General features: G+C 31.3%; 1 protein-coding gene across 1 annotated transcript; it reads right to left on the reverse strand.

Annotated features, from left to right (window-relative positions):
* Positions 1-6,865: 6,865 nt before the first annotated feature.
* Positions 6,866-11,248, reverse strand: LOC119663455. Its single transcript, XM_038073059.1, has 2 exons — positions 10,189-11,248; positions 6,866-9,354 (listed from the first exon to the last, which is right to left on the reverse strand). The coding sequence occupies exons 1-2, from the start codon at positions 11,246-11,248 to the stop codon at positions 6,866-6,868; spliced, it is 3,549 nt and encodes a 1,182-aa protein (XP_037928987.1).
* Positions 11,249-14,014: the final 2,766 nt, after the last annotated feature.

Raw genomic sequence — 14,014 nt, forward strand, 5'->3', positions numbered from 1 at the left:
TATGATCAAAGTCAAAGCGTCAAACCGACAAAAGTGCATATTATAATTTATGACACATTTATTTTGTCTGAATGAACAGTGGCTTGTCACATATGATATTAACGTAGGTCATGGGCACTACACCCTACCTCTTTAGAAAAGTGTAAATTAATTGAATTGAATATTTAAGTAATTTGCACTACAAATTTTATATAATTATAAGTGATTAATTCTTCATATATCGTATTTCTTAAATTAATAATTTTATATATCTTTTTTTTTTAATTGCTATAAATGTAATTATTATTTAATATGTGGATTCATATCTAGCAAAATATGATATTATTATTTAATATTTTCAATATGTAGTATTCGTATGATTCTTACTTAATATGGTATTACAAAATTTATTTTTTGCTGCTTCTGCATTTTATTAAATTATTGTTGTGCAGTTCAACAAGTTTTTCATTCATTAATAATGTACTGTTTGTACCTTGTTGTGATACAATTTTATATGGGCCTTTATATGGGTTATCTAATTTCTTTCTGTTGCCTTTTTTGACATATACAAAATCATTTATTTTAAATTTTGCTTTATTAACATTTTTTTGTTTTTCTTTCATTAAATGTTTAGCATTAATTAATAGTTCTTTTGCTTTTTATTGAGAGAATTTTAATTTGATTTTTAATTCATTAGCATAATTTTCAATATCATATATCGTTTGTTTATTTTTAATAATTTCACATGGTAATGCACATAATTTACCATATACTAATTCAAATGGAGTGTATTTTGTTGTTGTGTGTGGAGTCGAGTTGTAACTGTACACGTAGTAAGGAAGTAATTCGTCCCAATTGTTTATTGTTTTCATGGTCATCAAATAGTCAATCAAAACTCTGTGGTTTCTTTCAACTGTTCCTAATGTCTCATGGTGAAATGGTGTTGATGTTACTTTTTCTATCTTTAACAATTTACAAATGTTTTTTAGAAGTTCATTTGTGAATTCTGTGCCCTTGTCAGTTTTCATTTTTCTAAAACAACCGTACTTAAGTATGAATTTTTCTACAATTGCTTTCGCAACATTTACAGCGTCTTTCGTTTCTAAAGGGATCGCTTCTACAAATTTTGTTAATTCACATTGAAGTGTTAAAATATATCTATAATTGTTAGATGGTATTAATGGGCCTACTGTGTCTATTGTTATTACATCAAATGATGTGTTTGGTGTTTCGGTAATTTGGTATTCTTCTTTTGTGTGCCTAATTATTTTAACTCTTGCACATGTGTCACAGTTGTTGACAAAATTTTTTACCATTTTGTTCATGTTTTTCCAAACAAATTTTTGTTTTAATTTATTTATGCATCTCTTAATTCCACAATGTCCTCCATGTAGAGATTCGTGATATTCTTTTATTAATCTGAGCATTTCTTTTGTATCTTCTATTCGTTTCGGTGGTGTATATATAATTATGTCTAGACTTTCTTTTAATTTTAATTCATTTTGCAGCTTATTAAATATTTCTTTCATTTCTTGCAAGTTTATTTCATTTAATATTTCATCATTTTCTGCTAACGCTAGCTTTGTAATTTGTAAGTTGTTCATTTTGAATAATAACTTCTTCAGAATCAATTTTATCTCTGATAATGATTTCTCGTTGTATTCGACAACTATTTTATTTGCTGCTATAATATTTATTGCACTATTTTCGTTGAACTTTTTATTTTTATGTTCAAGTGCTTTTCCACCTTTAATATATTTTGCACTATTTCTATTGAACTTTTTATTCTTGTGTTCAAGTGCTTTTTCTTCTTTTCCATCTGCAGAATGGTTTACCTTTTTAAATTCAAGTTTCTTTACAAATCTTACATCTGTTATTGATGTCGCTTCCCACATGTGGAGGTGATCAATCTCCGTGTTAGCATTCAAGGTTTGCTTTTTACTTTCTTTTTTATGTGCTTTAATATTTTTGCTCATTGTTCTAGTTAATACATTTATATTTTTGGGTATCATTTCAATTAGTTGCTTTGAATCTAATTGAATCCTAGATAGTGCATCTGCATTCGTATTCATTTTCCCTTGTTTAAATATAATGTTGAAATTGTAATCCATTAAATCTATCCTAATCCTCGTCAGTTTTGAAGATGGATTCTTGTGTGTAAAAAGACTAACTAATGGTCTGTGATCAGTATATACCGTAAAATTTCGTCCATATAAGTATGGTCTGAAATAATTAATTCCCCAATGAATTGCAAGAAGTTCTTTCTCTATTACAGGCTTGTTTATTTCATGCTTGTTTAGAGTTTTACTAGCATAAGCTATTGGTTTATCATTTCCTACTTCTCCTTGTGACAAAACTGCTCCTAATGCATAATTAGAGGCATCTGTCGTTAATATAAAATTTTTCGAGAAATCTGGGTAGCTTAAGATTGGTGGTGAAATTAACTTTGTTCTTAAACTTTCAAAAGATTTATCACAGTCTTCCGACCAGCAGAATATTTGATTCTTCTTTAGTAAGTTATTAAGAGGTCTAGCTATTTCAGCAAAATCTTGTATAAACCTTCTATAATAATTGCACATGGCAACAAATCTTCGAACTTCATCAGAATTTCTAGGTTTCGGGTAATTTCGGATCACTTCATGTTTGCTTGGATCAGTGCATACACCTTGCGCTGTTATTAAATGTCCAAGATATACAACTTCTGGTTGTAAAAAATTACATTTTTCAGGGTTTAATTTAAGATTATGTTCTTGTAGTCTACTAAATACTTTTATTAGATTTTCATTGTGATTTTTTAAATTTGAACCGAATATTATTATGTCATCTACATATAAAAATGCGGACGAATCCAAACCAGTTAATGCTAAAGTTAGCATTCTTTGAAAACTATTAGTTGAAATTTTTAAGCTAAAAGGTAATCTTTTAAAATGAAAATGACCTGTATTGGTTGAAAACGCAGTTAAATGTTTCGATTTATTGTTAAGTGGAATCTGATGAAAACTACTAGTCATATCAAGTGTAGAAAAATATTTCGCTTTACCTAATTTATCTAGAACGTCTTCTAAACGAGTTAGTGGAAATTTATCATCTACTACTTTTTTATTAAGTTGTCTGAAATCAATTACTAGTCTCCATTTCTCTTCTCCATCTTTATTCTTTTTTGGAACTAATAAGATTGGTGAATTATAAGGACTTGTTGATGGTTCTACTATGTCTTCTTTTAGTAATTTATCTACTTGTTTATTCACTTCGTGTAATTGCGTATTCGGAGTTCTGTAATTTTTTATGTAAACTGGTGTTTTGTCTGTAGTTGATATATGCTGCTCATAAAAATTATTAATTGTTAGAGTTTCTCCTTCTAAATGAAATATTTCCTGGAAGTCTTCACAAATGTTTAATATCGAATTTTCTGCTTTTTGATCTAAACATGGGAGTTTCAATAAATTCTTTATTCTATCAAATCTATTAGCGTATAGGGACGCTCTGTTATAATTTAATATGTTATAATCTTCTAATTTTTTTATTTCTATTTTTGCATTTTTTATGACTACTGGTGTTTCTCTTGTATTTAATATTCGAATGTGTTTTATACCTATTCCTGGTATTACGGAGTTAGCTATAAATACTCCTTTCATTATCTCTTTACCACAAATTATACTATCTTCATTTATATCTAATTTTATAGGTTGAACTACTTCTGCTCTAGGGGGCAGTGTTATATATGCCAGATTTTTTGTATTTATATTTATAGGTAAGATTATTTCATCTTCCTGATAAGGCATCGTCTAAAATAATTTTGTTTTTAATAATCCTTCTGTAGATATTCTACTATTACAAATGCCATTTAATTTGCAATTTTTCGTAGAATCTATTTTTAAATTTTTATTTTCTAATAAATCTCTCTTTAATATTGATGTTTCGGCGCCCGTATCTATTAGTAAAGTAATAAACTTATTGCTAATTGAAGTTTTTATTGTTATACAGTTAGAAATGTTTTTCGCCGAAGTAAAATTTAATACTTTCGAACGTTCTTGTTGATATTTGAGTTTACGTTCCCCGGGGTATTGTGACCGGGGGTGTTCCCGTTTTTTTGTTGAAAATTATTGAAATTTCTTGTTTGACTATTATAGTTGCTTCGTTGATTGCTGTACTTGTTTGCAAACCTCGCTGAGTTATTGTTTCCATGACTTCTGTCATTTCTTGATCTATATCCCTGGTTGTTTGATTTGTAGTTAAAGTTTCTGTATGCATTTTGCATCAGACTTCTGTTTTGTGTCTCAACATCTGTTGCAATCTATATGGCTTCAGATAATGTCGATATCCTAGCTGCTATAACCACATTTCTTATCTTCTCATTCAGCCCATTTGTGAATGTACTGAGGCCTAATTGATCTGTCATTTTTAGTATGACATCTCTATTCTCATCTCCTTGCTCTGAAATGTATATTTGATTAAGCATTGCTATTTGTTCTTCTATTTTTAAAGCATATTGATGATTGTATGCCTTGACGCATTCGAGTAAGATTGTTGTGTATGATTAAGGGATTGGCTTTTGGTTTGTAAATTGTGTTTAGCTTCTTAATGAAATTTTTTATTGTGTCATCTTCCTCACTTGCAACCAATTTATTTTTAACTCGATCAGAAAGTTTAGTTGATCTTACAAAATTTAGTAGAATGGTTCTCTCTACTTCATCCTTCAATGAATCTGAGTAGAATTGCAAAGTACCGGTAAAGTTAGATAAACTCTTTACATTTCCATTAAATTCAGGAATTATTTTTGAAGCTGTTAACATGTCAAAATTAGCCATTTTATCAAGTTTTGATATTGCACTGTCGCTAATCTGTTCTGATTTGTTTTTTAAATATTTATTTATTTCCTCTACTATTGTGTCAAACTTCGTTCTTACTAATTGTAAATGTTTTATGTCAGTATTTCTTTCTATTTCTAACCAAATTTGTTTTATATAATTCTTAGTTATGCTAATATATTTATCAGTATAAGTTCTTTTCGGATTTTTCTTTAGATTAGATAACATATGTTTTAAATCTGTCAAATCCATTTAAAAATTTATCTAAATTTAAATATTTTTATTAATACATATAATAATATTATTGTTATTATGATTATTGCTATTAATATTATAGCAGTTGTTTCTATGTTTTTTATTATTAAAATATCGCTTCTAGAATACATTATTTTTATATAAGTTTTTATTTATTAAAAAAAAATTTTTCTTTTTTTTTACAATATATATATAACACTATACATTAATATTTCTTAGTGCTTGCTTTTTTATATAATTTTTAAAATGAGAATGTATTTTATTCAATAATAATATAATTAGTATAATAAATGTTAAATATATTATAGTGCTAGTGCTGTCAGTGTTGATTGTTGTTGCTGCTGCATTATTGTTGTTTATGACCTCCTCTTTGGTTTGTGTGCCACCCATTCTGAGTTAACTCGTGCAGCTGTTGTTGCAAAATAGCTTTATTTTTACCTTCTGCTATTTTTATTAATTTTTTTTTTTTATTCTCGTTTTTCTTTTATAAACCTTCTCTTTTGGCCACCTCTTTTCTTTTGTGGTCTATTATGCTCTTCTACTGTTATTTCCTTGGTTCTTCCACCAGGATTTCTTCTACGATATTCTTCTAATGTTATGGGTTTTGGACCCGCTTCTGGATTGTTTAAAATTGCTTGTTGTAAAGTTTTCACAATTTTCGCAAATGTGTCATCAATTTCTTGTTGTGACATTTCCAGTTTTATTTATTTTTTTAAGAAAATTTTTAAAATTAAATCGTTTGCAAAATCGATAATGTACTGGTGTGTACTCAAATGTTTATTAAGTATTTTTTTTGTGTGGAAACTTTTACCACAAACAAAACAATTATAACTTTCCATTCGTTATTGTAAAAATATACTATAATTGAATATCTAATTGTAGAATTAGAAGATGATTATTAAACTGCTTTAGTTGATTTGATCCGTAGGGGGCAGGCTTCTTGTTATTGAACTGCTTTAGAGGATTTGAACTGCTTTAGAAGATTTGAACTGCTTTAGAAGATTTGAACTGCTTTAGAAGATTTGGTCCGTCAGGGGCAGGATCGCCATGTAATGATATAACAGGATCGCCATATGTAATGATGTTGTATTATTGCTATGTTATGTTATTCTACTATTGCCATATAATGGTTATTGCAGGATGTCAGAATCATCAATATATATATTAGCAGGATTGTTGAATTAGGTCTTCTTGATTAATGACATTTGAGTCCTGAAAGGATTTAAGGATCTCCTATCGACCAGTATGAGTGGAAACGACCTATCAGTTTATTGTTGAGTATTACTAAGCTCTTCAGCCGCTTATTGTTCTTTCAGCATCTAAATGCCGCATAGAACACGATTCAAATAAAAGACGTAACCTTGTCTTAAGTTAAATTGAATCTATTTTATTATCAAAAATTATGGGTATTTATACTTATTCTAGCTTATTTACTAAACAATTATTATTTACTTTTTGATTGATTTGAGTAACCAATCAATGCATTGGTTACTCCCATAAATTACATTAATTAATTTATTACATTAATTTTATAAACAAATACTCTTCTAACGCATTACAATAATACGTCATATATTGTTTTTAAAGAGTTAATGTACTTTCTAGAATTTAGGTCGGAATAGTGCAATGACCATACATGCTTATCATGTCTTATGTTACAAATGCATATTTGTAACAGCATGAGTCAAAATATTTCTTTTAAGTAATATGATCAAAGTCAAAGCGTCAAACCGACAAAAGTGCATATTATAATTTATGACACATTTATTTTGTCTGAATGAACAGTGGCTTGTCACATATGATATTAACGTAGGTCATGGGCACTACACTACTTTTACCGCGCTCTCCCACAAACCACCAAAATGGGGCGATCTGGGTGGAATAAAATGAAAATTGACACCTCTATCGGCACACTCATTTGTTATACGATTTCTTGTGGACGTCTTGAAGAACTCTTCAGCCAATTCATTCAGTTCTCGTGAAGCTCCTACAAAATTAGTCGCATTGTCACACATTAAATAAGCACTAAGGCCCCTTCTGGCAAAAAAACGTTTCAGACAGGCAATGAATGCATTACTACTTAAGTCTGACACCACCTCAATATGAACCGCCTTAGTGGAAAAGCAAACAAAGAGACATAAGTGTGCTTTATCTGGTCGTTTTCCGCGTATGTTGAAGTGGATTTTAATTGGACCAGCAAAGTCCATGCCTGTATGCATAAATGGAGTAACACCTGCATCGACGCGATAAGACGGCAGCGAACCCATGAGTTGTGTTGACGTCGTTGGATGTTGACGAAAACAATCCAAACAGCTTCGAACGACTTTGCGAGCTAAGTATCGGCAATTTATAACCCAATATCTTTGTCTTACGAATGCACAAAGTGCTTGAACGCCAGCGTGATAGTTAATGCGGTGTAAGTACTTAATTAAAGCGCGTACGCAACCGTGATTATTTGGCATCAAAATTGGGTGCTCAACCGGAAATGGCAGCGAGGCATTCTTTAATCGCCCACCTACTCGAATAATTGGCGCGGGACCCTTGGTACCTATAAACGGGCTTAACCCTTGAATGTTTGAACTTTTAATACTCTGATTTGACCTTATACAGTTAATTACGTCGCCTAAACAAACGTTCTGAACATTAAACACCATGTAATGAAGCCCACCTCTCAACTCTGACACAGTTAAAGTTTCTACATCTGTCCCTGAATTTCGTTTTTTTATACGCACGCGTTGAACCCATCTAAAAATATAACTGAAGACTCTTTGCAGCTTACCAAATTCATTAATAAATTTGCACCTACTTACTAAATCTTCCAAATTGTGACTAGGTTTACAAAATAAACTGAGTATTTGTTTTCTTTCTTCAGGTATCGCTTCATTAACTATTTTCCAATTATATTGTAGCCAATTCTCTTTGTCCAGACTTAAGAATGCTGGGCCTTTGTACCACAAGTTGCAGTCTTTAAGTTCACTAGGATACATGCCACGCGAGATTATGTCTGCCGGATTAAGCTTCGACTCAATCTTATGCCAGCTCTCGGGGACTGATAACTCTTGAATTTTATCTACTCGATTTGCTACAAATGTTACCCATCTTTTAGAATAAGATAATAACCAATTCAGTACTATAGTTGAATCAGTCCAATAATGGACAGCTTGAATCTTATGGGCGATACATTTCTGAATTCTGCACATTAACTCAGCTAATAATAACGCACCTTGAAGCTCTAAACGAGGCAATGATGTTGCATGTACAGGAGCATCAATTGATCTAACATAAATAGCTGCACCAAACGCCCGTTCCGAGGCATCGAAAAACCCATGTAACTGAATGGAACTAACACTGTTTAGTGACACTACCGACCGAGGGAAAGTACACTTTGAAATTGATCTTAATTCTTGGCGATACTTTTGCCACCTAGTATGGAGATCCTGAGGAAGTGATTCATTCCAGTGGATATTACGGAGCCACAACTCCTGCATAAATATTTTTCCAATTATAATAATCGGACTTAGTAACCCCAGAGGATCAAATAATTGAGCTAACTCGGACAATACTCTCCGTTTGGAAATCGATTCGGTCTCCGTAATATCATAAGTGAACTTCCAAAAATCACTTTTTGAATCCCAATAAATTCCCAATGTTTTTGAACAATCATCTGTTTTAATTAAAAGTGGCGAGTTCATAGTGGCGGATAGTTCCTCACAGTTAGAGCGCCACTTATGTAGCTCAAAATTGCCCAAACTTAATAGAGATGTAACTTCATTTTTAATTGCTATCAATTCTTGCACTGAATCTGCCCCACCTAGCATGTCATTCATATAGAAGTTGTTCATTAACATTGACGCAGCTTCTTTATGTGTATCCCTATACTCATCTGCCAAAAATTTTAAACATCGAACTGCCAGATAAGGAGCTGAACTAGTACCGTAAGTGACCGTTTTTAGTCGCAACACCTGCATTGGATATTCAGAATTATCGCGCCAAAGAATACCTTGATAATTTATGCCCTCATCATCAACTAAAATCTGTCTGTACATTTTAGAAATGTCAGCTGTTAAAGCAAATCTATAACATCGAAAATGAATCAGAATTTCAAATAATTCCGGTTGTAATGTTGGTCCAACTAATAACATATCATTTAAGGATCGCCCATTACTCGTCTTGCACGACGTGTCGAAGACTACACGTAATTTTGTAGTTATACTCTCCGGTCGGACTACTGCATGGTGCGGCATAAAATATTTGATCTTTGCTATTTCCTCTGCATTATTTAAAATTTCTAAATGATCCAATGCGTGATATTCTTTTATAAATTGAGTATATTGTTCTTTCAATGAACTGTCCCGTCTGATTCTAAGTTAAGAAAACGTTTTTGCGCAATTTTAAATGACTCCCATAGTGTTAGTTGAGACGCACAAAAAGGCAACGAAACTATAAATCTGCCGGAATCTGTTCTTTTTACCGAATTTAGAAAATTATCCCCGCAAAGCTGTTCTTCGCTTGTAAGTTTTTTCTTTAGAGCTACTACTTCCTCACATCGCCAAAATCTTTCAACTAAATTAGGTAGCTCTACTAAATTAGGTGACCTATCGCAGTTTTGAGTAATTGTGAATGATTTGTCCTACAGCTAATAATTTGAAAAAGAGATCGACTCCTAGCAGCAAATCCACCTTACTATTTTTTATTTTTTGGTAAATTTCAATTGTCTACCTCAACGTGTACATTAGGTGTACAATGAGTAACACTATCTAAGACAAAAAACTGAGCAACCGCCGAGAAGCTTGTCACACAAGAGCTTATCGAAGCTGCAGTCTGCCCCAGTATTTTTGCTTTCGTTTCACCGATCCCAATTACAGATAACTGTGATGATTTTACATCAAGTTTCAATCTCTTCGCTAGTTTCTCAGTTATAAAGTTTAATTGACTTCCAGAGTCTAGAATACATTTGCATTCTTGATGAGATCTATTACCACTGACGGACACTATTGCCGTGGCTAAAAAACAAGTCGAAGTAGTAGGCCACAATGTGCTAGAGCAGTCCTACTAGCTTCCTTATGAGATTGTGTCGGAACGAAATCGGCACCCCTAGGCTCCTTCGAAACTCTGTCGCTTCTATGTAACAGCGTATGGTGATTACCTGAACAAGTTTGACAACGACTGGATCCACACTCCTTTATAGAGTGTCGTTTTTCTAGACAAATTAGGCATAATGAATATTTTTTTGCCTCATAATATCGCTGTAACGGCGACAGTTTAAGAAAATTTTGACATTGGTATAGTGAATGCTTGCCTTCACAACTATAACATCGGATCTTTGAGTCAGAATTAAATGAAGCTATCAACACAGAGCTACCTTGCTTATTATTTGGCTTCTTTTGAATTCTATCCCCAACATTGCGAGTTAATTCTCGATTAGCTAACATAGCATGTTGATTAACTAGAAATTTCGACAATAAAGCCCATGACGGTAAAGTCGTACAATCCCATTGACTCTCCCATTTGGATAAAGTGCTTGGATCAAGTTTAGATCGAATCGAATTGTATATTATCACGTCTAAAATATCCTTTTCGTTTCCTAACGATTTTAGAGCTTCAAGTTGCGTATTAACCCTATCTACTAACAATCTAAGATTATCTGAGCTTCCATGATCCATTCGCGGCAATTCCGTAAGCTCCCTAACGTGCGCTTGAAATATTATTGACCGATTTTCAAATCGATTTTTTAAAAGCCCTAGCGCTCTTTTATAGTTGGACGCAGATAGCTCCAATCCCTCAATTGTGGACAACGGTACTGCATCTAAGCAAGAACGCAGATGTACAAATTTGGAAAGCTCATCTAATTCAACATCTGAGTCAACTAATGTGACGAATGTGTTGAACCAACTCATCCATTCAGTATATTTACCCGAAAAATGGGGTAATTTCAATTTTGGCAAATTACAGGAACGGTGTTGATTCCCTGGCAATGTAACGGAAAAGCCGCCACTAGTATCTAACACACTACACTGCTCTTTTCTCTTAGAATGCTCGCTTACTATAATTGCCTTTATGTCACAATAAAGGTCTTCAAAGTAAATTCGTTTAAATTCTTGGCTGGGTTCCTCATTCCCTTGCTCTATTTCAGTTTGTATATCGCGAAGTTGGGAGAAATTCGTCTCAATTAGACTTAAGCGTATCCTCAGTTCAGATTCATTCATGGAATTAATATTTTTGACCAACAGCGATTTGCTATGTTCTAACGATTTACATAGGCTATCTTACTGGCAGCCAAATCATTAGCTTGGTGACATGTCTTACGTCCCATTATTTCAATAATATTAATTAATAGCTTCAATGAAATGGCTGATAGTTACCAGTTTTAATAAAATTAATTATTTAACCAACGAATTAAAATTATTTTACTATAAAAAATAGATCAACTGAGGCAATTTAAAATTATTTTGCTATATAAAAAATCAACTGAGGCAATTTCACCAACAAATTTAAAAAATATTTTATAATAAGAAATACCTCGTGCGCATAAAATGTTAACTGCACTTAACGGGTAAGTCCGTTATCGACACCAAGTGAAAAACAAATTAAATTGCTCAACTGCAACTTATGTATTTCAAACTGTTAGACCAAAACGAAAACTTTTACTATAGAAAAAAATAGATCAGCTGAGGCAATTTCAACCAACGAATTAAAATTATTTTACTATAAAAAATAAATAAACTGAGGCAATTTCAATCAACGTAAATCGTATTTCAAACTGTTTGACCAAAAATTAAAACGAAGCAATGGTCGCAGTACACAAATCCACGTGGCAATTTCGTTCTCACATGCTATCAATTTTGATGCCAAACTAAACGGAACCGTACCCACCTTAACGTACACGCTAAATTTCTATTTTATTAATACACAAAATAATTACCGAATTACCGTCCACTAAGCTCGCTTTGCTTTCTTACTGCTTATGACTGCTTCCTTGTTGACTAATTATCCTTTATGTTTTCTTTTTATTATTAGGACACCTTCAATCTTCCACTTAAATGTCCCTGCTCGGGCGCCAATGATTAAGCCGTAATGTTTTTTACGGCTGACTGCAACTTTACAAAAACAAACGAAATAAAAACACTTTAAAATATTTTATGTGTTGCTCGCTCAACTTATTAATTGCAAGTGAAGATTCTCTTTATTGAAGTTTGACTCGAAGTCAAACTATTTTTACCAGGTTGCCAACACATTTTTTTTATAATAGTAAATTACAAATTAAATTCAAAAGTTATTAACACAATTTTTATAATGACAAATTATAAATTACAATTGAAGGAATTAAAACGTATTTTTGTTTATAATAACAAATTATAATTTAAATTAAGGCATTAGAACGTATTTCTTTTATAATAACAAATTATAATTAAAATTAAAGAAATTGAAACGGCTTGACCAAACACCATATAAATTAAGAATCTTTTCTTTAAATAAAATTTATACTGTTTAAATTTTTAAAAGCTAACATATGTGTTCAGTTAAATATTACAGCGTAAAAAAATATTATTTTTTTTTCTTTTAAGATCAGAGATATTTGGAGGAATTTATTTACAAAAAAAAATTGACCTTAGGCGGTTAAATTTTTTTCTTCATCTTCTTCTTTTTCAATTTATACTGTTATTAACCGGAATACCTGTATACCGTTGTATACTAACGGTGTGTCATGTGGCCGTTACTGTCCTTTCTTCCAGTTGTTTTTTTTTTCTTAATCCTTCGGTTCCGGAGTATAATTTCTCTAGCGCTTCTGCAGGATTTCAAATAGCCGTAGTCATCCACTGACAGTCAAATAGATGAATATCTATTTCTTTATGCACCTTTTATTTCATATTTATTACGGCTGTGTCGTTAGTTAAAATTTTTTTTTTTTAAATGGATATACAAATTTTAAAAAAAATATGTTTTTTTCTTTCTTGATTTAACTTTTTGAATTTTTATGAACTTTTAGCCAAATTTTAATTAAGTTTTGAAATTCTATTCACTTTTAATAACTTTAGCTAAGTTTTACTTAACTCTTTGAATCTTATAAACGTTTGAAATCTTTTAATTAAATTTTTGTTAATTTGTCAATTTTGTTCACTTTTAATAATTTTTCAGTTAAATTTTTGTTAACTTGTGAATTTTATTCACTTTTAATAATTTTTTAGTTAAATTTTTGTTAACTTGTGAATTTTGTTCACTTTTAATAATTTATTTTAATTATTTAATTATTTCACTTTTAATTATTTAATTGCTTAGTTTAATATACACCACTGTCAGTCCTCCGAAAATGAAAAGACAAAAGAGACTGAATCAAACCTCTGCTAGTTCTTTTATACTCCTGTCGTCTAACTGAAAACACTTTTTCTAGAACATTCATCGTCCTGTTAACTTCAAATTTGGCGCTGAAGGCTTTTTAAACTTTTCAACACTTTTCAGGTACTTGGTTGTTCTCTCGTAAATTGCTGTTACTGGCTTTTCCTGTGTTTATTTTGGTTTTGATATGGAGGTGAATGAACTATTACAAAACTCTCTTTATTTTTTTACTTCCACAAGAGTATGACTTGCCGTTTTGTATTTACGATGATTATTCCTGCTTGGTAACACCTCGTTCTCTCAGTAGTTTGAACTTGGTGCAGCATTCGCTGGAATTCGCCTTGAATGCACTGATCAAAACAACACAAAAACAAGCCGAAAGCAGATGCAAAAGCTTTTTACTTATTTTTGGTTTATCAACGTGCGAGCAATGCACGTTGAATTTATTTGTTTACAAAAAAAAATGATGTGATGTTTTTCAGTTAAATTATTTAAGTGTTTTTTTTTTTTTCATTTTAATTTTTGCTTAATTTTAACGTTTTAATTTTTCTTTACAAAAAATTTATAAATGTAATAAATAAGTGTAACAAACCACATACACAATCAATGCAATGAAATAGGTCGAAAACAAAAACAAA

Source organism: Teleopsis dalmanni, unplaced genomic scaffold (assembly GCF_002237135.1).
Source record: "Teleopsis dalmanni isolate 2A unplaced genomic scaffold, ASM223713v2 unscaffolded_contig_0426, whole genome shotgun sequence".
Taxonomy (NCBI): Eukaryota; Metazoa; Arthropoda; class Insecta; order Diptera; family Diopsidae; genus Teleopsis; species Teleopsis dalmanni.